The sequence below is a fragment of the Polychytrium aggregatum genome (genome assembly GCF_025602895.1).
Source record: "Polychytrium aggregatum strain JEL109 chromosome Unknown BJ171scaffold_11, whole genome shotgun sequence".
Classification (NCBI taxonomy): domain Eukaryota; kingdom Fungi; phylum Chytridiomycota; class Chytridiomycetes; order Polychytriales; genus Polychytrium; species Polychytrium aggregatum.
This window is the reverse complement of record NW_026516213.1, coordinates 860,782-883,387: the sequence shown is the minus strand read 5'-3', so window position 1 is coordinate 883,387 and position 22,606 is coordinate 860,782. Positions and strand designations below refer to the sequence as shown.

Here is a 22,606-nt window from a genome sequence, read left to right as displayed (position 1 = left end):
ACAAAGATGAGGATGGGGATCCGGATGCTGAGAGTGCCAGAGCATCAACAGGAGGCGGAGGGAAACGGAGGACAGGCGCCCGCAAGGAGGGCTTTCCGACAGGCAAGCCGGAGCGACGAGGCAGCAGCCGAGGCAGAAGACGAATGAAACAGAGGCAACAGGCGATCGACACACATAACGGCTCCGACAAACAGGTCGCACGACAGACGGCTCCAGGTCGGTTCCGGGCTGATTTGGTAGGTCGGTCAGTCGGTCGGTCGGTCAATCGGTCAGTTGATCGGTCAGTCGATCGATCGAGACGGAGGAGACATCTGGCCAGAGAATAGCGAGGCTCAGATCCCGATAATCTTCTTGTCGTCAAGCATCGTGATTTCAAAGTCACTGGTCTGTGTCAGGTAGGCCACAGACGAAAGATCGAGGATGAACATGTCGTTGAAGACCTCCTGGCCGTTGTAGCCGCCAAAGACAAAGACTCTCGAGTCGTTGTAGCAGGCCGAGTGGTAGCCGCGCTCGCCCGGGCTCTCGAGGCCGACGACCAACCGCTGTTCCCACTCCATCGTGATGAGATTGAGCATCAGCACTTCCGAGCTGTACGACGTGCCGTCGTGGCCGCCGATGATGAACAGGAAGGAGCCAACCAGGGTGGCGGTGTGCGAGAGTCTGGAATATGCCGGCCGTTCGTACTGAATGCGGTTCCATCTCAGCTCCTCGAGATGGAAAATGTAGATGTCGCTGAAACACTCGTGGCCGTCGCTTCCGCCGTACATAATCACGGTGTTGTTGACGATCGTGCTGGTGTGGTAGCCCCTCGGAGGCGGCACAGATCCCATGACGCCGGTGACCTTGGTCCAGGCCAAGGTGGCCAGGTCAAGCTTGAACATGTCACCGAGGGCCTGGACGCCGTCGCCACCGGCATAGATCCACAGTGCCTTGTCGTAAATCCACGAAGAATGAGCTCGGCGGGGTCCTGGCGCCACGCCGGTGGTTTCGGGAATAGACCAAGTCAGAGTGTCGCAGTCCAAGACGTACAGATGGTTGTAGTAGTATGGGCCGTCGCCACCTGCGATTACGGAGGAGTGCCACGCGGGCGTATTGGCGGTTGTCAGATGCGAGTCACCAGGGTCGAGGTACCGGCGGTGGCGGAGTGCAGACCGAGAGATGTCAATCCGATGATGACGAGCAGATCAAAGACCAAGATTGATTCGCAGTCCATGAGCGGAATGAGACGATGGAAAGATGTCGGCGTGGTCGAGCAGCGACGACATAATACAGGATATACGTCGGTTGGTGGGTGTCGAAAAAAAAAGAGGTGAATGATTAGAGCCAGTCCAGTTCAGTGTCCGACAAGCTGCTGTCGCAGACAAGATACACCAACAAAGGAGAATGTGCTCGCAAACGGTAGTGTGCGCATGCAAAGAAACGGAACAAAAAAAAAGGACAACCAAGCGCGGATCTCGACACAATGGCGAGCCAAGCAGCCCGGAGCGAACTGACGATCCCGCAAGAGCACAAGCTAGCCACGCTGTCAGTTGGACCAACCGACCGACCAGCACGAGTGCGCAGAGCTACGACGCACCTCCAAAGACCCAAAGCTTGTTGTTCTCGTAGTTGGTCGAGTGCGCACGGCATGGCGGCGGGATATTGCCCCTGGTCTTGGCTTTGGCCCACCACAGTGAGTCGGGGTCAAAGATGTAGAGGGTATTGAAGCAGACCGAGGCATCGCAGCCACCAAACACAAAGATCTTGTCCTTGACGAGGGTCATGGTGTGTGCACGCAGGGGAGGCGGAGCCGAATTGCCAGAGACCTCAGAGCGGTGCCACTGCATGGCAACGCTGCCGCCCATGATGGGCTTTGAGGAGCTGATTTTGTCCAAGGTCGGGTACTGGCCCAGGGACGAGGCAGATCCGACGGTATGGAAGGAGGACTTTGAGGTATGCTTTGTTCTCTGTGCCAGATAGATCGACGGCGGGTTGGTTCTCGACTGGGCCGAGGCCAGCGAGGTCGGCGGGGGCGAAAACACACCGGCGCTGGAGGTGCCAAAGAAGAGGGGGGAGCCCAGCGGCGGCGGGGTTCGCGGCGGGGTGAACGTGCTCGAGCGCTGGTGCGGCGAGGTCGTCGAGAAGGACGACTGGCTACGCTGGCGATTGATGTCAGACATGGGCGAGCTTGATCAGAGACCTAATGAAGGGAGGCTGGACTGATTCCAGGAGGGTGGGATGGATTCCTGGAGGGTGGAAGAGTTCCAGGAGCAGGCTTGATTGAGGCAGAGATCGAGTGGCGGGTGGCTGCGACAGCAGAGTCGGGTTGGAGCCGACGAGAAGCAAGCCGGAGGCGGGTGAGCCGACAGATTGACAGTCAGACGAAGGCCAAGCCGAGGCAAGCAGGAGGCAGAATCGGACTGGAAGTTGAGCGAACGATGCGCCGAGAGCTGGCCAGAACGAGCAAAGACCGAACGGCCGATGGAGAAGACCACCCGGGCAGAAAAGAGCGGCGACGGCCCGGGCGAGGCGCGAGGACGTGCCGAGGACGCGCCGAGGACGCTCTCGGCCAGAGCGAGCGAGACGGGCAGCCGCGCACTTGGCACCCGCAGCCAGAGTGCGCGCAGCAGGCCGCATGTGCTGTGCGGCGTTGTGCTGTGCGGCGTTGTGCTGTCGTGTGTCGTGCCTTGCTGTCCTGTGTTGCGCTGGCTGTGTGACCTCCTTGCTGCTGCGACGCTATTCTCTGTTGCCACTGCGCTGTGGCCGCTCTCTACTGGCTCGTTCTGTGGCAGCATGCACCCGTGGGCACGCCCGCTGTCTGTCGCTGTCTCTGCCGCTGTGTCTGTGTCGGCCCTTGGTCTTTGTGGGCACGCGGCAATGCGACCGCCTGCCGGACCGCCCTGCCGGACCGCCTGGCTCGCGTGCTGCCCTTGGTGCGAGCCCGTGCGCCACGCACGCGGTCTGTGCGACCGTGCGGCTGGCGCCACGTGGATTTCCTTGGCTCGAGCCGGATCCAGCCGATTCCGTCCTGGTTTTGTCCGCCCCGGCTTCACCACCGATCCATCCTTGATCTCTGCGATCGGCACTGCCGCCCCTGCCCTTCTCTCAGATCTGCCCTTCCCTCCGATTGCCGCGATCCCATCGATCCGATCCCATCGATCCGATCCCGTCTGCCTGTCAAGCCGCCTTCTACACCTGCCCAAATCACCGCAGCCATGTCGAGACACAGACACATCCGAAACATGAACATCGATGGCAAGTCTCGTTCCTCTGCCTCGCACTCATATCCGTCCTCTGTCTCGCTAACTGCATCAGTCCCATATCCCACCGCTGTGATGCTTCAATTCGGCTCAACAGATGAGTACTACGACGACGACGAGGAAGAAGATTATGGAAACGAGAATGACGGCGGCCACTATGACGACGATGGATACGACGACGATGAGTACTATGAAGAAGGTTCGTTTTTCTTTCGGCTGTACTTTGCGCCTCGGTATCGGCTCGATTGCATCGCTCGAGCAGCGCAACTGCCAGGCCAGCCATTGCATTGCCATTATATGGCTGATTACCAGCCCTCTACATCCCGGCTGGCGAATCGCTCATCGCTGGCCTGCTCTATCCCATCCTGAAACTCATATTCGCCTCCTCTGGGTTTCAGAGCAAGACAAGGCATTCTCAATCAACGGTACTATTTCGGTCTTGAGCAACCCCGGCGCATCCAACCTCGCCGGCTTTCACACCATCGCATGCCGAGACTGCGATGCTCGATCTGTTTCCCGCACGCTTTGGACGATCGACCGCAATCGGCTCACGTCGGCTTGTGCCCTATTGTGCTATTTTGTGCAGACCTTATCGGCGAGGTGCAGTCCGTCACCGGTCGGATCCTGTCCGACGAGCAAGTCCAAAAGATCCTTCTTCAAAATTCTTGCAACGTGGAACGGACCATCAACCAGATTTTTGGTAGGCTCCGCCCCAGTCCACACCAGCAGCCACAGGCGCTCGAATGTTCACGGGCTCTCAATTTCCCTCACCGACAAGCGCAGGATTCCAGTCGTTTGCGTTTGCATCCTGGGAGACTTTGTTCGCATCTCCTTGATTTATTTCGTGCTCGCCTCCAAGAATGCTGGCTTACCGTTACCATCGCACTTCCTCTCATACATTCGCCAATCCATCGATCACACCTGAAATATCCTCCCTTCGATCCCGCCGTTTGTCGCAACGGCTCCTCAATCTGCGCTGTGTTATCGGCGCTCATGGTGCATCCCATCTCACTGCCCCAGACGGCCCCTCGCAGGGATCGTCGAGACAAAGCGAAAAGCTGACACGTATGTTGCCCGTCCTTGCTCCTGTTGCATGCGCTCCGCTCCCTACTCGCATACTGGATGGGGCAACCGGCTGGATGGTTTGAGGAAGAGGTGCTCCATATCATGGCGTAGTTGGCAAAGGACGCTCCCTCGCTCGAGCTGCAAGAACCACCCGACACATCACAGCTCGATCAATGCCTTCGGAGCTCGAGCCGAGCAGGCGGCCTCAAGACTATCGGACGGCAGCTAGAGTCGCCGCTGTTGGACGACGGCGCTTCCCTGGGGCTACTCCTCCCACGACGCCGCACACGAGCGGCTTGCCGATCGACGTGACATCGCCTCATCGTATCCAACTCTGGCTAGGACGTCGCGATGTATGGCTGGCCCTCCAGGAAGCGCAAAATGGATTTTCGTTCTTCTCGCAGCCCATCAAAGTTCATCTTCCAAAGGCCGCCCTCGCATTCGATCTGCCAAAACCCACCCTGGCAAGCCGCAGTAAGTCCTTTTGTGATATGCGCCAGCCACACTCTCAACAATCTGCCAAACCACACCCTCATCCATTAGTAGCTCGCGTATCCATCCATGTCCGCCAATGCTGCATATCGCGGTGCTCTCGACCTCTGTTTTCGATCACCCAATGGCGCACCCGCTCATGTTATATACACTGACCGGTCGTCTGCATCCACAGCGCGCTCCGACGACTTATTGGACACTGTCGAACATGTCCCCGGCCACCCAGCCCCGCTTTCCATCGAATCCCAGCTCTTTGGTCACAACATCCCTCCGGACGTCTTTTCCACGAACAACAAGTTGTTTGATATCACAATGCCATCTCTGCTCAGCGATTCAGCCGCTCCTGCTGTCGATACGATCCCCACTGCCGATCCTTTCTCGCTTGGAGGGGCTTCGAGCCTGAGCCTCGCCACAGACTCGCCCCTTTTCGATCTGTCGTCCTTGTCAAGTGCCCCTCACCTCAGCAACACAATGGACATTGCGACGCTGTCATCCAACCCTGGCTTGGACGGCGTGCCTTCGCTCCTGGCCATGGAAAGCAACCCGATGGATTCGTTCAGCCTGTCCGATCTGACCAGCACGCTCAACCCAACTGGCCTGGAAAGCTCGGGTTTCTCTGGACTCGACTCATTCGCCATGGATCACGACGGCCTTGCGAGTTTATCGGCCTCTGGCGGTGCTTCCGGAGGTGAGTTAGTTATCCTCCCACAGCATATATCGGGCGATCCAACCGACACTCGATCGATCAACATCCACACACCAAGCTTCCGCGGGTCTTTCCCGCAGTCGCTTTGCTGAACTCGCTCCACTCTCGATCGCATATAGCATGCAGTGCGGCTGCATCATCGACCTGCCAGATCTGTCTTTGACATGCCATCCATTTGCTCGCTCTTGGTATTCCAGGATTTGGACTGACGCTGGGGGACATGTCGATTGATTCAGCTACAACAGACCCCTTCATGCAAAGTACCATCGATTCGCATATGGGGCTCGGAGCGCTCCAAGCCAACTCGCTTGCGGGACTTGCCCAGTCAAGCTCGCTCAATATCTCGGACATCATCGGAACAGCAATCTCGGCCCTACCTGCGGCAAACAGCAGCGACGCTTTGCTCTCGCTCGAGCCTGTCTCCCAGCCGGCCCTGCCTTCCATCACCAGTCACGGCGCTTTTGCGAAATCCTCAATCAAATCCCGCTCGACCAAGCTCGCGCCATCCAAGCTGCGTGGCCAATTGAGCCATCATATGGCAGCACCCTCTGACTTTGCCTCCTCCTGGCTTGCTGAGTCTGACGACCCTGGCCTATCGCCGACCGCCACTCAACATATCCTCTCTTCCATTCTAGACCCTGCTCCGACCTCTGCCCCTGCTGGCGGGGCATCCAAGGTCAAGCCGTTTGATTTTAGTACCCCCAGCCCTGACGATGTCGTTGCTATGGCCCGCAAAAAAGGTACAGTCTACTTGTTCGGGCCGTGCCAAACCGATATCTCTGATGCCAGCCGTACGACTGCGGCGACGCAGCTCTGTTTGGGCCCAGCTGCTGCTGATACTGCCCCTACAACCCTGCCCTTACCGAACTACTGACAGCGAGTTGTTTCATTGCATGCTGCCTATGGGACAGCCCCTGCAGCTGGACTCCAGCTCAATCAGGGCACAAAGCCTGCTGCCAAGACTGTGACTTTGCCATCGGAGCCCCCATCCGCAGCCCTGGCCAGCATGGCCATCTCACAGCCAAAGCCAACTCCTCCGGCTGCCCGCACCGTCACGCCGAAGGCTCCCCCCGCGGCTCGCACACAGCCGGTGTTTACACCCAAGCCCCCGAGTGTCCCGGCCCAATCCAAGAAAAACAAAATCGACGTCGCCGAAGAGTACAACAAGCGCAAGTCCACCAAGGATTCTCTGAACCTGATCATCGTTGGTGATATCTCCAGTCCAGCCCGTCGTGCCCTTTGGCCGCCGAGTCGACGCAGCAAACTGCCATCGGAGACCGTGATCCATCCAGGTGTTGTTCGACGGCGTCGTTGCTGACCTTGTCCGTCTCCCTTTGTATCTCAATAGGGCATGTCGACGCGGGCAAGAGCACACTCATGGGCCATATGATGTGTCTCTTGGGAGAAGTCAGCGACCGCGCACTCAAGAAGAACCAGCACGAGGCTGAGAAGATCAAGAAGGGGTCCTTCAGCTTTGCCTGGGTTCTAGACGCCACCGAGGAGGAGCGCAACAGGTCTGAGGCTGCTCGTTTTGGCGCTTGATTTGTAGATATGCTGCTGCGGCGGCGACGGCTGCATCGTTGCGCTCGCACTGATGGTGCTTCCTTACGATTGTCCAGAGGTGTGACCATCGACGTTGCCGAAATGAAGTTTGAGACGCCAAATCGACAGTTTACTCTGCTGGATGCACCCGGGCATCGTGATTTCATTCCCAATATGATCGCTGGTGCCTGTCAAGTAAGCATTCTGCGGGCTGCATCGGGCTATGTTGGCGGAATTCAACCGCCCCCGAGCCTTAAATACGGGGTGGCGATCCAATTGTTTTGCACATGTTCGTTCCCTGGCTTGGGTTGATTGCACCTCTAACCCACTGGCATTGGCAGGCCGACGTTGCAATTCTGGTCGTCGACAGCTCTCCGGGCGAGTTCGAGGCTGGGTTTGACCTCGGCGGGCAGACTCGCGAGCACGCTCTTCTGGTGCGGGCTCTCGGCGTCACCCAGCTCATTGTTGCCGTCAACAAACTTGACATGGTATGAGTGCGTGCCGAGCGGCAGCGGTCGAGGGTTCCGTTCACGCCAACATGAACCCTGCGGTCTCGGCGACGCCTTCGCGGAGTCACCCGTGGCAACCTCAATCGGTGCTTCGGTGGTTGCACTTTTTTCCGACTGGCTCCATATCTACGAGAGCACCTCGTTCCTGCTCTGTTCCTCATCGCTCACGCCTCGCTTCTTGTGTTCTCGGGCAGATGGAGTGGTCCCAGGAGCGTTATGATGAAATCTGCAAGAAGCTTGGTGCATTTTTGGTCCACGCCGGCTTCAAGAAGCAGAAGCTGACATACATCCCCACCAGTGGATGGCTCGGCGAGAATCTGGTGAAGCGAGAGGAGCCACTGCTCAACAAGTGGTACAAGGGGCAAACGCTCATCGGCCAGCTCGGTAGGCATCATCTGCGGCAGCGACCCAGGATCCTGGGCCGTGCACGATCGCTCAACGGCGCATCCAGCCCAATATGGACAGATGGCATGGTAGCCATCTTCGTTCCTGCTCTGACGATCATGCATCTGCGATTGCCCTGGTGACGTGCTGCACCCAGATCAACTCGAGGCGCCCACGCGCATGATCGACCGTCCTCTGCGCATGTCCGTATCGGACTTTTTCAAGGGCGGCCTGGGAACCGGAACGGGCGGCGATGTCTCGGTAAGCGGCAGAATCGACTGTGGAAGCGTGCAGCTCAAGGACGAAGTACTTGTGATGCCCATCAACGAAGTGGCGGTCGTGAAAGGTGAGTAGCAGCGAACTCTGGCGCACCAGTGGATTGGCTGGTCGATCAGGCAAGCACCGCTGTACTGGACTTGGCTGACATTGCTCTCTCGACACCGTCGCAGCAATCGAGTGCAACCACGAGTCAGTCAAGTGGGCCGTAGCCGGCGACAGCGTGACCATCTCGCTCAGTGGCATCGACAGCCAGCACGTCAAGTAAGCATCGCGAGCACGTTCTCAGTGTCGGTTCTGACATTGGCAGGTCAAAGAACTACTGTCGATACCGTGGCATCAACATCGCCATGGCACCGTAGCCATGTGCCGTCCTTGATCGTGTGCGAACGGCGCGATTCCGAGCCCTGTCTCACATAGTCGAGTGCTTCTTTGGCGATGGTGCAGGAAAGGAAACGTCCTGTGCCAAGTCGGCCACCCGATCCCGATCACCCGCAAGATCCGGGCTCAGATTGTCACCTTTGATATCAGCCGGCCTCTCACGATCGGCGTCCCAGTGAGTCATCACTCGAATCTTGCACACGACCGAGCTGCCTTGTGTTTCGTTGGGGCTTGCCTTTCGTTTTCGCTCACAAACAACGCCTGCGTAGGTGGTTTTCCACACCCAAAGCCTCGCCGAAGCTGGCTCAATCAAGTCGCTTATTTCGATCCTGGACAAGGCTACAGGCGAAGTTGTCAAGAAGCGCCCACGGTAACTCTTTGCCTCCGCGATGGGTGGATGGGTGGATGGGTGGATGGGTGGATGGATGGATGGATGGATGGGTGGATGGATGGATGTATGGCCGCTGTGCATGGCTTATTTGGGGGAGAGGGCTTTCCTCGTGGTGTCGCCTTGAATGTTTCTGATCATTCCATGCCTTTCCTTCAGAGCCTTGACCAAGAACCTCACCGCCGAGGTCGAGATCGAGCTGCTCAGACCCCTCTGCCTCGAAAAATCGGCCGACAACAAGTTCTTTGGCCGCTTTACGCTGCGCTGCGGATCCCAGACTGTGGCTGCCGGACTCGGTGAGTGACCCTGGCCATCATGCGATGGCACGGCTTTGCTCTAGGGGTCTCCATGCCTGTATGCGTGCATATGTGCTGCAGCACCACTCGCGACTCTTACTGATGCATGCGGCGTTCGTTGTTGCCCATGCCGGCTGCTTACCTTCCCTTCTCAGTGATGGACATTTTGGCCTATGAGAATGCGGGTGATGTGGAGGCAGTTTGATTCCTCGCTCGATCATAGCCAATCCAATAAAAAACGAGACACCCCGGATTTTGAGCATTGGTGAATGCTATCACTCAAAACCTTGCGACTCGAGAAGGCCGAATATCTTGATATCGATCATCATGGAGCTGTCCAGAGGGTCGAGTGAATGCAACACACTCCCACATCGAGATCAATACTAGTCGATGGCCTCCACAGGCGATCGACCAAATGTAAGGACGGGAGCAATCGCATGGCTTGCTCACTGGTGCCTATGGAAGTTCAGTACACTTCAGGCCTCTGCCAGAGAGTGACTGTCCCGTTTTTTTTCTGGATTGACTGTGTGCGCAACGAGGCTCCAAAATGAAACTCCATCGATCGCCCCATGCACTTCTTTATCTCCCTCGCCGTCGATGGCATTGGCCCGTCGTCTGCGCATGGCAGTCCCAGTCCGCCAGCCCGATCAGGAACGCAGCCGCCCGAGCTCCGCGTGGGGTGTTGGACCCAGATCAGACCGGGTCAGACCAGATCAGATCCTGCATTGCGTTGGCCCAATCGCATCCGCACACCAGCTATCCACATCTGTTCCCGCCAGCATCATGTCCTCCTGGTTCTCCTTCGGAAGCAGCAACAGCAGCAGGCCAACCACAAGCTCCAGCCCGAGCAACGACCCATCCGGCGACTATGCGGCCAATCTCATGAACCAGATGAACCAGGCTGCTGAGGACGTTCTGTCGGCCTCCAGCACCCCCGCGAGCAGCCAGAGTGAGGACAAAGAGGCTCTGAAGGCCGCCATACGACAGGTTAGCATTGTCTGCACCAACCCCCGTCAAACACCCGGCAAGCGCTGTTGGCTCGAGAGCCTCCACTGCCTAGCGTCGGCCCTCGATCAATGTGCTGCCTCTCACATTTATCTCCCTCATCTGCTTTCCTGCGGTGAACTGGGCGATGAATGCGTCGGCCGTCTGGAATTTGCCATGCCAGGAAAAGGCAGCTCTCGACCAGCTCATCCGCGACAAGAAAGCCGACGACAAGTTCATTGACCAGGGCGCCCAGGCCAACTGTGCCGATCTCCAGCATGAGTTCCTCAAGTGCCTGAAGCACAACAAGAGCTTCACCAACGTCACCCCGTGCGAGCTGCAGCAGAATCTGTTCAGACAGTGCGTGCAGACACAAAAGGTGCGATCTCCCCGCCATATTCGCGAGCTCGATCGAAGCAACCGCCAGCGACATATCTTGCCGACAGACGAGAATCGATGGGCGGTGCGATGCGGTGGAGCATGTACGATGGATGTTGGACAACGCCGCTAAGCCTCGATTCCTCTGTCGTCATCAGCTCCACCTCGGAAAGCTCGGATACTCATCGCGGCTCGCGAGGCACGAGCAGGAGCGCATTCTCGATGAAGCAGATCGGCTGGGACTGAGCGATGCTGCTGCTGCCAAGGAATCCGATCGACGGCCATAGGCGCAATCGGCGAGGATGCTTCCGAATTGTTCCTTGGACACACGCCATAGAGGTGGCGCTCGGGTCCCGTTGGAGCAAAGCCAAATGCTGTCCGTTGGCTGTGGGGGCACATGGGGGGAGTGTGGCCAATTGATCTGGCTGCCGGCTTCTCAGCAACGATCAGCAATCCCCTATCTGGCGCTTGCACCTCGGCGCCGATGGAGGTGCACTGCAATCCACCTCGGCCGCTGTCGACTGCATCCCGAGTTCGGAGCAGGGACACCGAAACGGCCTCCACCGGGACGACCGAGCGCCCAACGGAACAGCGTTCTGAAAAGCAATGTGATACATAGTCTCTTCCGGACGCAAACCAAGTGGGTGGGGTTGCGGGATGGGATGCTGGCTGTTGCTGCCGAGCCTGGGACAGTGCCGCTCAGTCCCCATTCGTGTTCGGGGCAGCAGAGAGCATCGATCCGGATTTCCCACCACCCCCACCACCACCGCTGGCGACACAATCGTCCCCTGGTATTCAAAAGGCCTGCCCACCGCCCGTCGGTGGGCTCGCCAGCGCCGCCATCTCATCCCCGGTCCAGTCCGCCTCAAGCTCCGCACCCCAACTTCCCTCTCGCCAGAACAATCATGGGTTGGCTAACAGCCGGTGCCCCTCTCTCATGGACAGACATCAAACAGCACACCAGTCCCGTTCGCAAACGCGGCATCGCCCAGCTCCTCGCCCTCTGGGACCGCGAAAAGACCCGGTCGAACGACCCCCATCTCTGGGGCGACGAGGTGCAGCACGACGCAAGCGAGTGACGGGCACCGCCATGTCCTATTGCAATGGTGAGGAACTCGCCGTGTGCTCACCCTGCCGTACATTTGGCCCACCAGATCGAATACATTGTCGTCTCCAAAGACGACAGCACCCGCAAAGTGCGTCTTTCGCTCCGAGCTCAAGATGCCCTGCACAAGCTGGAGGAGCTCGAGGCAGAGGCTCAGGCAAACGGGTGAGCGTTCTGCTGTCAGCCACCATGTCGGAACCCGCCTCTTCCCATTCCATCAGCGGCCTTCGATCCGGATGAGCTTGGTTGGTTGCTTACTCTTGAATCCGCCTGGTTGCACCCACAGAGAAGCATTTGCGAGCTCGTGGAAACCCGAATACGCCGGATACATGCTAGAATGTATGTTACACTCACCCTGCCGTCGCTGCTGCTGCCGAGTGGGATGCGAGCCAACACTGTGATGACTGGATCAACGACCGTTACCAGGGCTCGTGTGCAACACATGCCATGTTCCCACCGGTTTGGTCTCTGCTTACCCGTCGAGTGCACACCGTTCTGTATCTCTAGCCTCTCCAGGCTCTCCATATGGCTCCACACTCGGAGACCTGACCCTCGTCGAGCCCAACATGCACAAAAGGTATGCAACAAAGCGCCTGCACAAACCCAATATCGCACATTCAGTGGCTGATACAGCTCCGTTCCCACAGACGAGTCCTGGCACAGGCATGTCTTGGTCCCAACGAGACCGTCTTGACGATGACGTCGTATCCTCGGTTGGGCACCAGCGGCTTTATGGACCCGCACGTCGCCCCAGACCCTGTCAATGGAGCGGCTCGCAGCCTGTTCATCCCCGATGCAGCCATCACGTCACATGCTCGGTATCTGTACGTATTGTCATTGTCCGGTGGCACTACCTTCTGACCACTGATGGGAAGGGCTCGTCCGAGGTATGTGCTGCTGCAGCATCCACAGAGATCCGAGGTTCTGATGCCCTCTGCCTGTCTGTTTGCTGCCTCCATCTGCTACCCAGAGCCCTCACCACCAACATCATGCATCGCCGCGGTTCCAAAGTATCCATCAATGTCCCAGTCTTCATCGATAATGAAACTGCTTGGCCATTCCTTGAGCCTATCCCTCACTCAGCCACGACGCTCAGCCCCGAGGATATTCCTGGTCTCTCTGCCGTTTCTCCAGCCAGAAAGACAAAGACACAGTCGGAGCATCCCATGAACCTCGACGGTTGTACGTTGTCGGACTTGATCCCAGACGCCCTTCCCAATCACATCTTCATGGATTGTATGGCCTTTGGATGCTCGTGCTGCTGTCTGCAGGCCACTTTCCAGGGAGAGTCATTGAAGGAAACCAGGCTCCTCTACGACCAGCTCGCCGTCATAGCCCCCATTATGGTAAGTTGAATGCGTAAAATCATGGCGTTGCCCCTGCCAACATATTGCACAGACTCCAAACCATCCGTTGCCGCAGTGCCGCTATCGATTGGCATGGACCGCTGCTTGACTGCTTGGTTTACTCATCTCCGTTTCTGCTGCCACCCACCTCGCTGCTTGCCATTTTGTGGCTGCGTGGCCACAGCTTGCTCTTTCCGCAGCTGCACCAATCTTTCGAGGATACCTCGCCGACGTTGATTGCCGATGGAATGTTATTGCCGCAAGCGTCGATGATCGAACCAAGGAGGAGCGAGGCGAGGAGGCAGGTGTTCAATGTTACTTCAGCCGGTGCCTGTTCGATGTCGGCTCCAAGACAGGCAGATGGGCTTGTGGGTCTGCCCTTGTTCGACGGACTGATACACATGTACCAACCCCATATTCTCATCCAGCCCCAGGTATCCTCCCAATTCTACATACCCAAATCCCGGTACGACTCTATCAGTCTGTATCTTTCTCCCGGCCCAGACTACAGTGCCGCCAGTACCCCATCGAACCGAACTGCCGGTGGCAGCACATCCTCGGAGGATGGATGCTCGATGGGCGATGATACCGAGACTCTCCGACCCGACTGCTTCTTCAAACACAAGTACAACGATCTCAATGTCCCATACGACTACGAGACATTCAGAGCCCTGCAGGATGGAGGTGAGTGCCCGCGGCCACTGTCCGTGTCTACAGCCGCCGATAACGCCCAATCCGTTGTTGTGGTAAGCTTGGTCTGACCGATGTTATTCCGCACAGGCCTCGACGAGTTTATGGCAAAGCACTATGCCCACCTCTTCATCCGGGACCCACTCATCCTCTTTGAGGGGTCACTCGAAACTGATGATAGCGATAGCGTGGGCTACTTTGAGGTTCGTTGTCACGTTCGGCCTGGCGCTCATTGTGCGTTTTGAACGCATTTGAAGCACATCAGCGATGCAAGCAAGACCGTGAGCCAGAGTCTTGCCATGCCCTGTCTGATATGCAGTGCTCTTGCCGAACAACCGCTGCAGGGCCTTCAGAGCACCAACTGGCAAACGATAAGATTCAAGGCGCCGACCCCGGGCATGCCTATCGGATGGAGAGTCGAGTTCCGGAGCATGGAGGTCCAGCTGACGGACTTTGAGAACGCTGCCTATGCGATCTTTGTCGCTCTGTTGACTCGGGTCATCATCAGCTATGACCTGAACTTTTACCTTCCTCTCAGCAAGGTGAGTGCGTGGTGCTCGTTAGTGGTGGACTTGGTTGGTTTGGTCGGTTAGCACCAGTCCGTCCTGGCTTCGAGTAAGCGCCGCCTCGGTCTCACCCACAGGGCTTTCTTTCCATCCCGACGCAGGTCGATGAGAACATGCAGAGGGCCCAAACTCGTGCGGCAGTCACACAACAAGCATTCTGGTTCCGCAATAATATCTTTGGAGGAGGTAAAGGCAGGACATGCACAAGAGTCGTGTATGATGACCAGCACAAGCGACTGACTCAGAATTGTCCAATCGGGTTTCTTCATGCCATCGACCAAGTACCCCCACCGAGGTTCGCGAGCTTTGCTTGCACATCCGAGAAGGACAGTGACGAGGCGAGACAGCTCACTATCAACGAGATCATCAATGGAAGCGTAAGTTGAGAGATTATTTGGGATGACGCTACTGTGACTGGTAGTATTTATCCAGCGGGTCGAGGCTCGGCTTGGAAATTATTGGCATGGATATCAACCACCGGGCTTGTGCCAATCGATACTGACCTTCGCCTTGACCTTGCACATCAGGGCGCTTTCCCTGGGCTGGTGCCCATCATCGAGTCGTATCTCGACTCTGCTGATCTCGACTCGGCTACTCGCACGGAGCTGTCGGCGTATCTCGCTCTGATAGCTCGGAGAGCCAGTGGCGAGCTGATGACAGCCGCGGGATATATCCGCAAGTTCGTTCATGAGCATCCGGAGTACAGGAATGACTCTGTGGTCTCGGACTCGATCATGTGGGACCTGGTCCAAAGGCTGGAGAGCATGGCCGAGAGCGGCGGTCGCAGCGTGCCTGGCCTTACCGCCTGAGAGCAAAGGTGGGAGGACAGCGCAGTGAAGTAAGAGCTGAACTCTGAGGATCTGCACCTGAGAAGTCTATTGTCTGGCCGAGCGGATCTCCGGAGACATGTGGCTCTTTGGATCGGCAGCACATACACCTCCCCTCATTTGATGAAGACTTTGTAGCACTGATAATCTGTCATATTGAATCAAATGTACTGTTGTAGCAACAAACACGACAAGATACATAGATAAAACCGAGCATTTGAGCATTTGATCCAGAAATGCTGCCGCTGGCCATAGCGAAGGTGTTGTACTTGTTGTGGATGTTGTCACGTCTACTTGCTGTAGATGTTGTCACATCCTTGATGAGGTTGCAAGCCCTCGAGGAAGGAGATCCATGTGTCAGTTCTGAGGCACCGAGTCGGTGGTGCCAGAGAGCATGGACTCGCGATTCGTCGTGGGCGGGTTGTTCGTATTGTCGCTGGAGTCTGGCTCCGAGGTTGATACATAGACAGTGATCTCTGGAACAGGTGGAGGCACATAGGTTATGCTCTGGTAGTAGGGAGGGGGCAGCGTTGAGCTTGAATGGCGCCGCGAGAGGAGATTTGGTGAAGATTCTGGATATGCCGGCACACTGTGGTCGTTGCCGTCAGACTGTGAGTCGTGGAATGAATGATCAGGCAGACCCAGCTTGGCGATGGACCCACGGCGATTGCCGGTGGAGGGATCGAGTGCACTCAAAGGAATGTCGGCTTGACTAAGCTGATCTGCTCTGTAAGTAGCAGAGTGATCGGATGATGCACTGAGGACATCACGATCAGGCAGAGTCATTTCTCGATCTTGGATACTGTTCTGCAATGGGTCCGCTGTTGATGAGGGATTGGACTGAAGCATCTGGATGGGTGGGATTGCACGAGGTTGAGCAGATCTTGATTCTGACGATCCGGAGCCGCTCTGTCTGCCCAAGCCAGCAAACTTGTCGAGTCCCAGGCGGGTTCTGAACTTGTAGAAGCCAACACCAGCAGCGACGACTGGCCAAGGCAGTTTGATTCGGGATCACAGTGAGTCGCAGAAACATGTGAGCGGTGGGAGCAGACTCAATATGCAGCCAGTGAAGGCACAGATCGGTGGAGGACAGGGCAGCGAGTTGGGGAAGGTGTTGGATCATACTTACGGATGACCACAACAACAACAGGAACAGCAATGGCTGCGGGACTCGTGGCAGGAGGGTCAACCACTGGCGGAGGAGTCGTTGTTGGCTTGGGTTGTGCGGAAGCGATTGAAGTGACGATCGACGTAGGAGTGACGCTGGAAGTGGTTGAGGACTGTGCCGTGCTGTTGCATGATATGGTCAAGTTTGATATGGCAGCATAATTGGCACCAGCCGGAATTGATGCTGCAATCGGTGAGAAATTGGGAAGAGGTCGGAGTGAGTGAGTGACTCCCATTATCTTGAGTTGTGAGGATATTGCAAGCATATCTGGGCTCGGGGAAAATACCGACTACTGTTCGAGGACTGATAGAACGTCTCAATTGCAATCCTCATTGGCGAGTTGAAAATCTGATGACATACACCAATAATAGATGAGAATTGAGCGATGAATCAATGGAAGGGTTTGAGCGAGAGGACACCTACGTTTTGGGCATTGAAGCTTGAGAAGGTGGCCAGCGGATTGTTTTCGGCTTGAAATGACTGTAGGACGGATGCTAAGAGTCAAACTATACCTTGGAATACCGTGATGTACAACAACTACAGCGCAAACTAGTTCATACCACAGATCCTGGCGTCCAGTTGATGGTATAATTGATAAACTGTGTATCTGTCGGCAGCGTCGTTGTATTTTGATTGGCGATAGAGGAGACTGGTTGATAGAGAATATCGGTGGTGCACAGATAGCATAAACGTTATTGAATATTTTCACATGATAAGGATGTGCACGCTGATGTTGTACCTGGTGTTTGAAGCCGCTGCTGGATGAGTCCCCCAGCGAATACGCTCAGTGATATGTTCGCTCCCGTTTGGCTGTTCTCGAGTCGCATAGAAGTGAATACTCCAGGCGTGCTCGATCCTAAAATCAGAGCCGAGACTTGTCCATATAGCAGAGTGCCGGTGGTATAGAAGTGGAACCGAGATGTATTGCTTGATGGAGTGATGAATCATGTCAAGGCAGAAGTCAGAAGTAGGGCTTGGTGAACTCGAGCTGGTGATCTGGCTTGATTATCCGACTTGTTCAACTTACGGCGACAGTGTCATATCGAACGCCCCTCTCGTTTCTGTAGTCCATGGACCTTGATCTGTAGCGATGCATGGTTTTCGATGAGCATGTCACTGCCAAGCATGCGCTTCCGAGCCATCTCCCTGCCTGGCTGCATGCGAGCATATGACTCGATGATGAATACGATGCTGCATGCATTGGTTTGAAAGCGATTAACTCACCTATGACTATTCCCTGTGGTGGGGAATTCCAACTGTTGAAGGTCTTAAAGCAGTTTGGGCCGGTGAAGTTCTGGCCCTGGCTCAGGGTCGCGAGCGCCAGGAGACAGAGCAGCCCCAACAGGAAGCTGCTGGTTGTGCGCGCTGTCCTGAGCGAGACACATGGGGCGAGTGCGGGGGCGCATGGCCGGGAACGTGGCATGGCGAGCGTCGGGGTGCCTGGGCAGCCAAATGAGACGACGGACGGCCAGGCAAAGGGGGAGGCAACCTGGACGAAGGGCAAAACGTCTCCAGCCAGGAGAAAGGCGAGCGCGGAAGACAGACCCGCCACAGGTGCCGTTTCGCGTGTGGCGCGTGTCCACCTGACCTGCGGCTGGAGGAACAAAATGCTTGTTGCGGATCGACATCGCCAGGGTGTCGTTGCAGCATCGGCACTGCAGCATCGGCACTGCACCATCAGCACTACAACATCGGCTCTGCACCATCGCGGCGACATGATCACCGTGGCAGCACCGCCGCAACATGATCGCCCCAGCCTGCAGCGCCGCGGTGCTGTGTTGTGCACACAGCCAATGTGTTTTGCACATCCGCCAATGGCTACTCGCCGTCGAAATCGTCGTTTGCTTCGAATGAGAATCCGGCGACCGCAGCCCAGATCCAGCAGCTGCAACCCAAATCAACAACCTCCCCGACTGCTGCGACAGATGATGAGCTCAGCCGTTTCTATCGCCATCCGCCAGCTGCAGCGATCCGTCGTGCCGCTCCATCGATCCGCTGTCGCCCACGAGAGCCACCAGCCTTGAGAGCAGCCGCCGTTCGCCAAGTACTCCATCCAACACCCCGTTTACATCACTCGAGTGATTCCACTTCACCAGTAATACCCCTCTCATCCCTGACATCCACCTGCATCATTCCGAGTCCCTCCGACACCCACACAGCCCAAGTCTGCTGTGTGCCCGCTGTCGCCCCCATCCATCGTCCCCGCTGCGGACACATCCTCTGGATCTCCATCCGCACCATTCCCTCTCATTGTGGCGATTCCTGCGCCCTTTGGTCTTGGCTGTCCATCTCTCTATAGATCCACGATCACTGGGCTTCTGTCTTCAACTTGCCACCCCAATGGCTGCCGACAGCAAGAGCAAATGGGACGGCATACATGCCTGGGAACGAGAGGCCGCCCGAGCGCCAGCAAACCCGCAGCAATCAATTCGGCAGATCAACAATCGCAAGTGCAGCCCACCTCGCCCGGCCAGCGAGCGGCCTTGGATCCACTCCCCCAGCACCGACTCGACTCTGCGACGAGAGCCCTCGCAGCAACATGGCCATGGCTCGTCGGGCAACCACCGCAGCCATGACAGTGACATCGGCAGCCACACTCGTCCCAAGAACAGCGGTGAACACAGCACTCGCTCCGGCTCTCGAGGACAGTACATTGACGACCATGGCCATGCGGACCACCAGCATCATCGAGAGAGCAAGCACCACCACCGCTCCAGTCGCCACGACCCTCACCACGCCAGCCCAGACTATGATATCGATGGCCGCATCACCAACGGATATCGCAATCGCTCTGGCCATCGCAGCGACCCCATCAACTCGGACTTGAACGATGATATACTCGCCGACCACTCCGGAGCACTACGGCACCACCACGAGCCGCATCGGCTGTCGGGATCGCTGGAGAGCCCCCGACGGACCCGCCCGCAGCATTACATCCGTCACGACGATCGCCATTCTCGTTCCTACGACGACCAAGCTGGTCACTCCATCGACAGCCGCCGTCATCCGCACGACGACCAGCGCTCGGATTTGCAGTGGCCATCTCCAGACCGGGTATCACGAGTGCAAGCGATTCCCAGTCCCAGCGGCTCCCGATCCATCGTCGGAGCTGCCAGTCGAAACGAAAGGGATCGCTGGCATCACGATGCGCACAACTCGGATCTCTACCATCCCAGCGATCTCCTCACCAGCACCAACGATCTCCTCACCAACCCGGCTCGCAGCCCCGATGCCAGCAGTCGCTATGCACACAGCCCAAAAGCAAAGAAAACCGTCCGATGGTCCGAGTCCGATCCTCCGTATGCACAAGCCCTGCCTCGATCTGCGTCACCAACGAGCCAACCCAGCACGGCCCACCATCGTCCTCACAGCCCAGACAAGCCTGCCATGAGCCAGTACTCGGCATCGCCAACGTCCCAGCGCAGAGTCGAGGCACAGCGGGGCGATCCCACCCGAATATGCATCACAATCACACGAACGGATGCTCCGCACAGCCTTGCCGTTGGATCGGAGCACTCGCCCAAGCACAGCGATGCCCCATCGTCGCAGCGGGGACCCAGAGCACGGCCTATCGAACGAGAACAGGCTTACTGGAGACGCAAGCAGCGCTCCCCGCAAAGGCAGCTCGGCGATGGAGACAGGAGCGACCCCAATCCCACGAAAACGTCAAGGACAGTACTTGCGCATGCATGGGAGGAGTGTGATGGTGGGCCACAGGCAACGGGAGAGTCTCGGATCCACGGAACAAGTGCTCGTCCGGGACACTCTTCTTCCGGTGTCGACCGCCAGAAAGCATGCCCGGACGACGACGAGGCCGGCGAACCGCTGCCGGCAACCGAGCATCTGAACTGGGCAGACGAGTGGGAAGAGATGGATTTCAGCCAGAAGCCTGTTTTCGAGTGACCAGCCAATACAGTGCCCTCGGTGCTGGAGCAATGCAATGGCACTCTGCGGGTCGATCGAGACCTTGTCTGGACAGGCGCATAACCACTCCATCGAGCGTCTGCGGCATGGGTCGTTGGGGATGGCTTCGCCCCTGGCCCAGGATTCGTGCATTCCCACTTCTTCCTCCATCTCCAGTTCGACATCGCTCAAAATCTCGCATCGCACATCATGGCTGCCAGTGTCCATCTATCAACCGACATGGCTCGACCGATCATCAGCAGCCACAGCCCAGACATCTTCGCCGTCATCTGCTGCAACGACAGCTTCCAACTCACACTCGATCTCAGCACCATCAAGATTCTGCTCCAGGTGTGCAAACGAGTCCAGCCTCTCCTGAGCTCCAAGGTGACCCGCTTCCACACCTGGTGCCAGATTTCAGGGCTGTGTCATCCAGATGGATCTCTGCGGATCGGTCTTACACCCAGTGACCAGATTGCCCTCTCGCTGCACTGCAAGGATCCAGTCACAGCCGACCGATCCTGGCTCGTTGGTCTGGTGGACCGGGACAACGCTCCTGCCTCGTATCTACTGGCTCGGACCATCCAGCTCGATCTCAACCGATGGAGGTATCTGCTCGAGTTCGAGCGGGCGGACCAACAAGAGGATATCTTCCACCTCTTCGATGCGGCAGCCAATGCGAACCATGCGATGGCACAGTTCCACCTGGCTGGATGTCACCTCCATGGCCATGGAGTCACCCAAGACCACATCAAAGCTGTCGAAATGTATCGCAGTCTTGCAGACCGAGGAATGCCACAGGCTCAAGTCGCCCTCGGTCGATGCTTTGATAATGGCGAGGGTGTCGATCAAGACTTCACCACAGCCATCGAGTGGTATTCCAAGGCTGCCAACCAAGGCAGTGACGACGGTCGACTCCATATCGCATTCCTCCGTGGCTGGTTCTCATTCATGGGCCATGGCGTCGAACAGAGTGATGCCGATGCCCTCCGATACTGGCTAGAGGTCAACACCAACTCCCGCGATCTCGTCCACAAGTCTGTCGCCACTCACATGGTTGGCTGGATGCACTACCTTGGCCGGGGCACCGTGCGTGACGAGCAAAAGGGCATCAAAGTCATCCGAGACAACCAGTCTGATGAGTTTCCATTTGGAGACAAAGAGTGCCTGTCTGGCTGGTATTTGGCTCCATGCAGCTCACCCGCATCTCGCAAGTATTTCGAGCTGTGCCAACTTGGATCGGAACAGAGCTGGCTGTGCAAGCACTTGATGGCTGTGTGTCTTTTCGATGGATTCGGAACCGCCCAGGACCAGCCACGGGCAGCATATATCTTTAAGCAGCTTGCTACCGACGACCACACCGACAGCCAGTTCTGGACTGGAATGTGCTACTATTGGGGACAGGGAGTCGCTGACGACAATGACGCAGCAGTTGAGTGGTTCCGAATGTCGGCCGAGCAAGGAAATCAGTATGGGCAGAACTACCTTGGGCTGTGCTACTATTATGGCCGGGGAGTCACCAAGAGCATCGACACCGCTGTCTTTTGGTACCAAAAGTCTGCGAGCCAGGGAAACCAAGAGGCCATCAACAAACTCAAGATCATCGGCAAGTGGTCTTAATTCCCCGATCGTCTCCCAACAGCAATATCGACCCACTGAACGTATCAGCAAGCCGGGCAGCCAAACGGGCAGCATGTACCAAGCGCTCGGGTACCAAGACTCAGTGGACTTGCAAAGTAGTTTCGATCAAACCCCTCGATCGAGTTGTGACATTCAATATATCAAGTATACATCATGGGGCTGCTCCATAACCGTCGTCAATTCTGATCGTCCGTCAAACATTGATATGAACATCGTCCTCAGGAGCGACGGTGCCTTATACTGATGTTCTCGACGATAGAAAGGTCAGCTCGATCCAGACCACTGCCGCCACATGGCACCAGACGAAACAAGCTACATGTTCTGGCCTCTGCAGCATCCAGACTCTCCTCATCGTCTCGGGGATCTCCACCCAACGACAACCGCGACGCCTGTTTCCAATGCCTTTCCAATCGTCCGGCATATGGCTTCAGCCGAACGATACCAGTCGCGCACTTGCATGCCTTGCCAAATGTAGTCTCGGATCGTTCTCGTCAGGCCAAGCAGCCTGCCCACTGGCCCGATGTTCCTGCGGTCGTTTCTGCTCCATTCGAAATGACGGTGCCCGAGGTCGCCAATCAGTTGTCCTGGCTCTTGCGATGAGCCATCTCTACCAAGGTTCTGGATATATCCGCGAGTCAGCACCAGATGTAAATTTGCCTTTGGATGACCAGCTTCGGCAGCCTTCCCCAGATAGAGGATGATTTGCTTGAGGATGGCTTC

At 57.0% G+C, this 22,606-nt stretch overlaps 8 protein-coding genes across 8 annotated transcripts; 6 read left to right on the top strand and 2 right to left on the bottom strand.

Moving 5' to 3' along the window:
- Positions 1-332: 332 nt before the first annotated feature.
- Positions 333-1,844, bottom strand: BJ171DRAFT_422235 (uncharacterized protein; the record flags this gene model as incomplete). Its single annotated transcript, XM_053107540.1, has 2 exons — positions 333-1,060; positions 1,577-1,844. The coding sequence occupies 2 exons, from the start codon at positions 1,842-1,844 to the stop codon at positions 333-335; spliced, it is 996 nt and encodes a 331-aa protein (XP_052968593.1).
- Positions 1,845-3,056: 1,212 nt separating this feature from the next.
- BJ171DRAFT_498057 (HBS1-like protein-like protein) lies at positions 3,057-9,654 on the top strand. Its single transcript, XM_053110335.1, has 17 exons — positions 3,057-3,234; positions 3,337-3,438; positions 3,638-3,664; positions 3,826-3,939; positions 4,260-4,304; positions 6,138-6,242; positions 6,414-6,710; positions 6,851-7,016; positions 7,122-7,239; positions 7,386-7,532; positions 7,748-7,937; positions 8,095-8,283; positions 8,387-8,477; positions 8,661-8,769; positions 8,864-8,964; positions 9,142-9,278; positions 9,434-9,654. Exons 1-17 carry the CDS (start codon positions 3,195-3,197, stop codon positions 9,481-9,483), a joined length of 2,028 nt encoding a protein of 675 aa, XP_052968592.1. The 5' UTR covers positions 3,057-3,194; the 3' UTR covers positions 9,484-9,654.
- A 166-nt stretch (positions 9,655-9,820) lies between these two features.
- BJ171DRAFT_31834 (uncharacterized protein) lies at positions 9,821-11,238 on the top strand. Its single transcript, XM_053107128.1, has 3 exons — positions 9,821-10,265; positions 10,447-10,641; positions 10,799-11,238. Exons 1-3 carry the CDS (start codon positions 9,876-9,878, stop codon positions 10,925-10,927), a joined length of 714 nt encoding a protein of 237 aa, XP_052968591.1. The 5' UTR covers positions 9,821-9,875; the 3' UTR covers positions 10,928-11,238.
- Positions 11,239-11,368: 130 nt separating this feature from the next.
- Positions 11,369-15,344, top strand: BJ171DRAFT_31831 (glutamate-cysteine ligase-domain-containing protein). The gene is made up of 13 exons (XM_053107127.1): positions 11,369-11,695; positions 11,795-11,910; positions 12,032-12,084; positions 12,253-12,322; positions 12,393-12,569; positions 12,716-13,091; positions 13,276-13,392; positions 13,520-13,775; positions 13,872-13,984; positions 14,126-14,323; positions 14,449-14,533; positions 14,630-14,724; positions 14,875-15,344. Exons 1-13 carry the CDS (start codon positions 11,546-11,548, stop codon positions 15,154-15,156), a joined length of 2,088 nt encoding a protein of 695 aa, XP_052968590.1. The 5' UTR covers positions 11,369-11,545; the 3' UTR covers positions 15,157-15,344.
- On the bottom strand, positions 15,322-17,832 carry BJ171DRAFT_498048 (uncharacterized protein). Its single transcript, XM_053110334.1, has 7 exons — positions 17,567-17,832; positions 17,370-17,424; positions 17,082-17,269; positions 16,903-16,991; positions 16,633-16,690; positions 16,304-16,525; positions 15,322-16,160 (listed from the first exon to the last, which is right to left on the bottom strand). Exons 1-7 carry the CDS (start codon positions 17,763-17,765, stop codon positions 15,532-15,534), a joined length of 1,440 nt encoding a protein of 479 aa, XP_052968589.1. The 5' UTR covers positions 17,766-17,832; the 3' UTR covers positions 15,322-15,531.
- Positions 17,833-18,524: 692 nt separating this feature from the next.
- Positions 18,525-20,412, top strand: BJ171DRAFT_31795 (uncharacterized protein). The gene has a single exon (XM_053107126.1). The coding sequence runs from the start codon at positions 18,683-18,685 to the stop codon at positions 20,243-20,245; it is 1,563 nt and encodes a 520-aa protein (XP_052968588.1). The 5' UTR covers positions 18,525-18,682; the 3' UTR covers positions 20,246-20,412.
- Positions 20,413-20,935: 523 nt separating this feature from the next.
- Positions 20,936-21,154, top strand: BJ171DRAFT_411814 (uncharacterized protein; the record flags this gene model as incomplete). The annotated part of the gene is made up of 1 exon (XM_053107289.1): positions 20,936-21,154. A coding segment is annotated over one exon (219 nt), but the record flags the coding sequence as incomplete, so codon positions are not given.
- Positions 21,155-21,498: 344 nt separating this feature from the next.
- BJ171DRAFT_498044 (uncharacterized protein) lies at positions 21,499-22,037 on the top strand. The gene has a single exon (XM_053110333.1). The coding sequence runs from the start codon at positions 21,515-21,517 to the stop codon at positions 21,863-21,865; it is 351 nt and encodes a 116-aa protein (XP_052968586.1). The 5' UTR covers positions 21,499-21,514; the 3' UTR covers positions 21,866-22,037.
- The last annotated feature ends 569 nt before the right edge of the window (positions 22,038-22,606 follow it).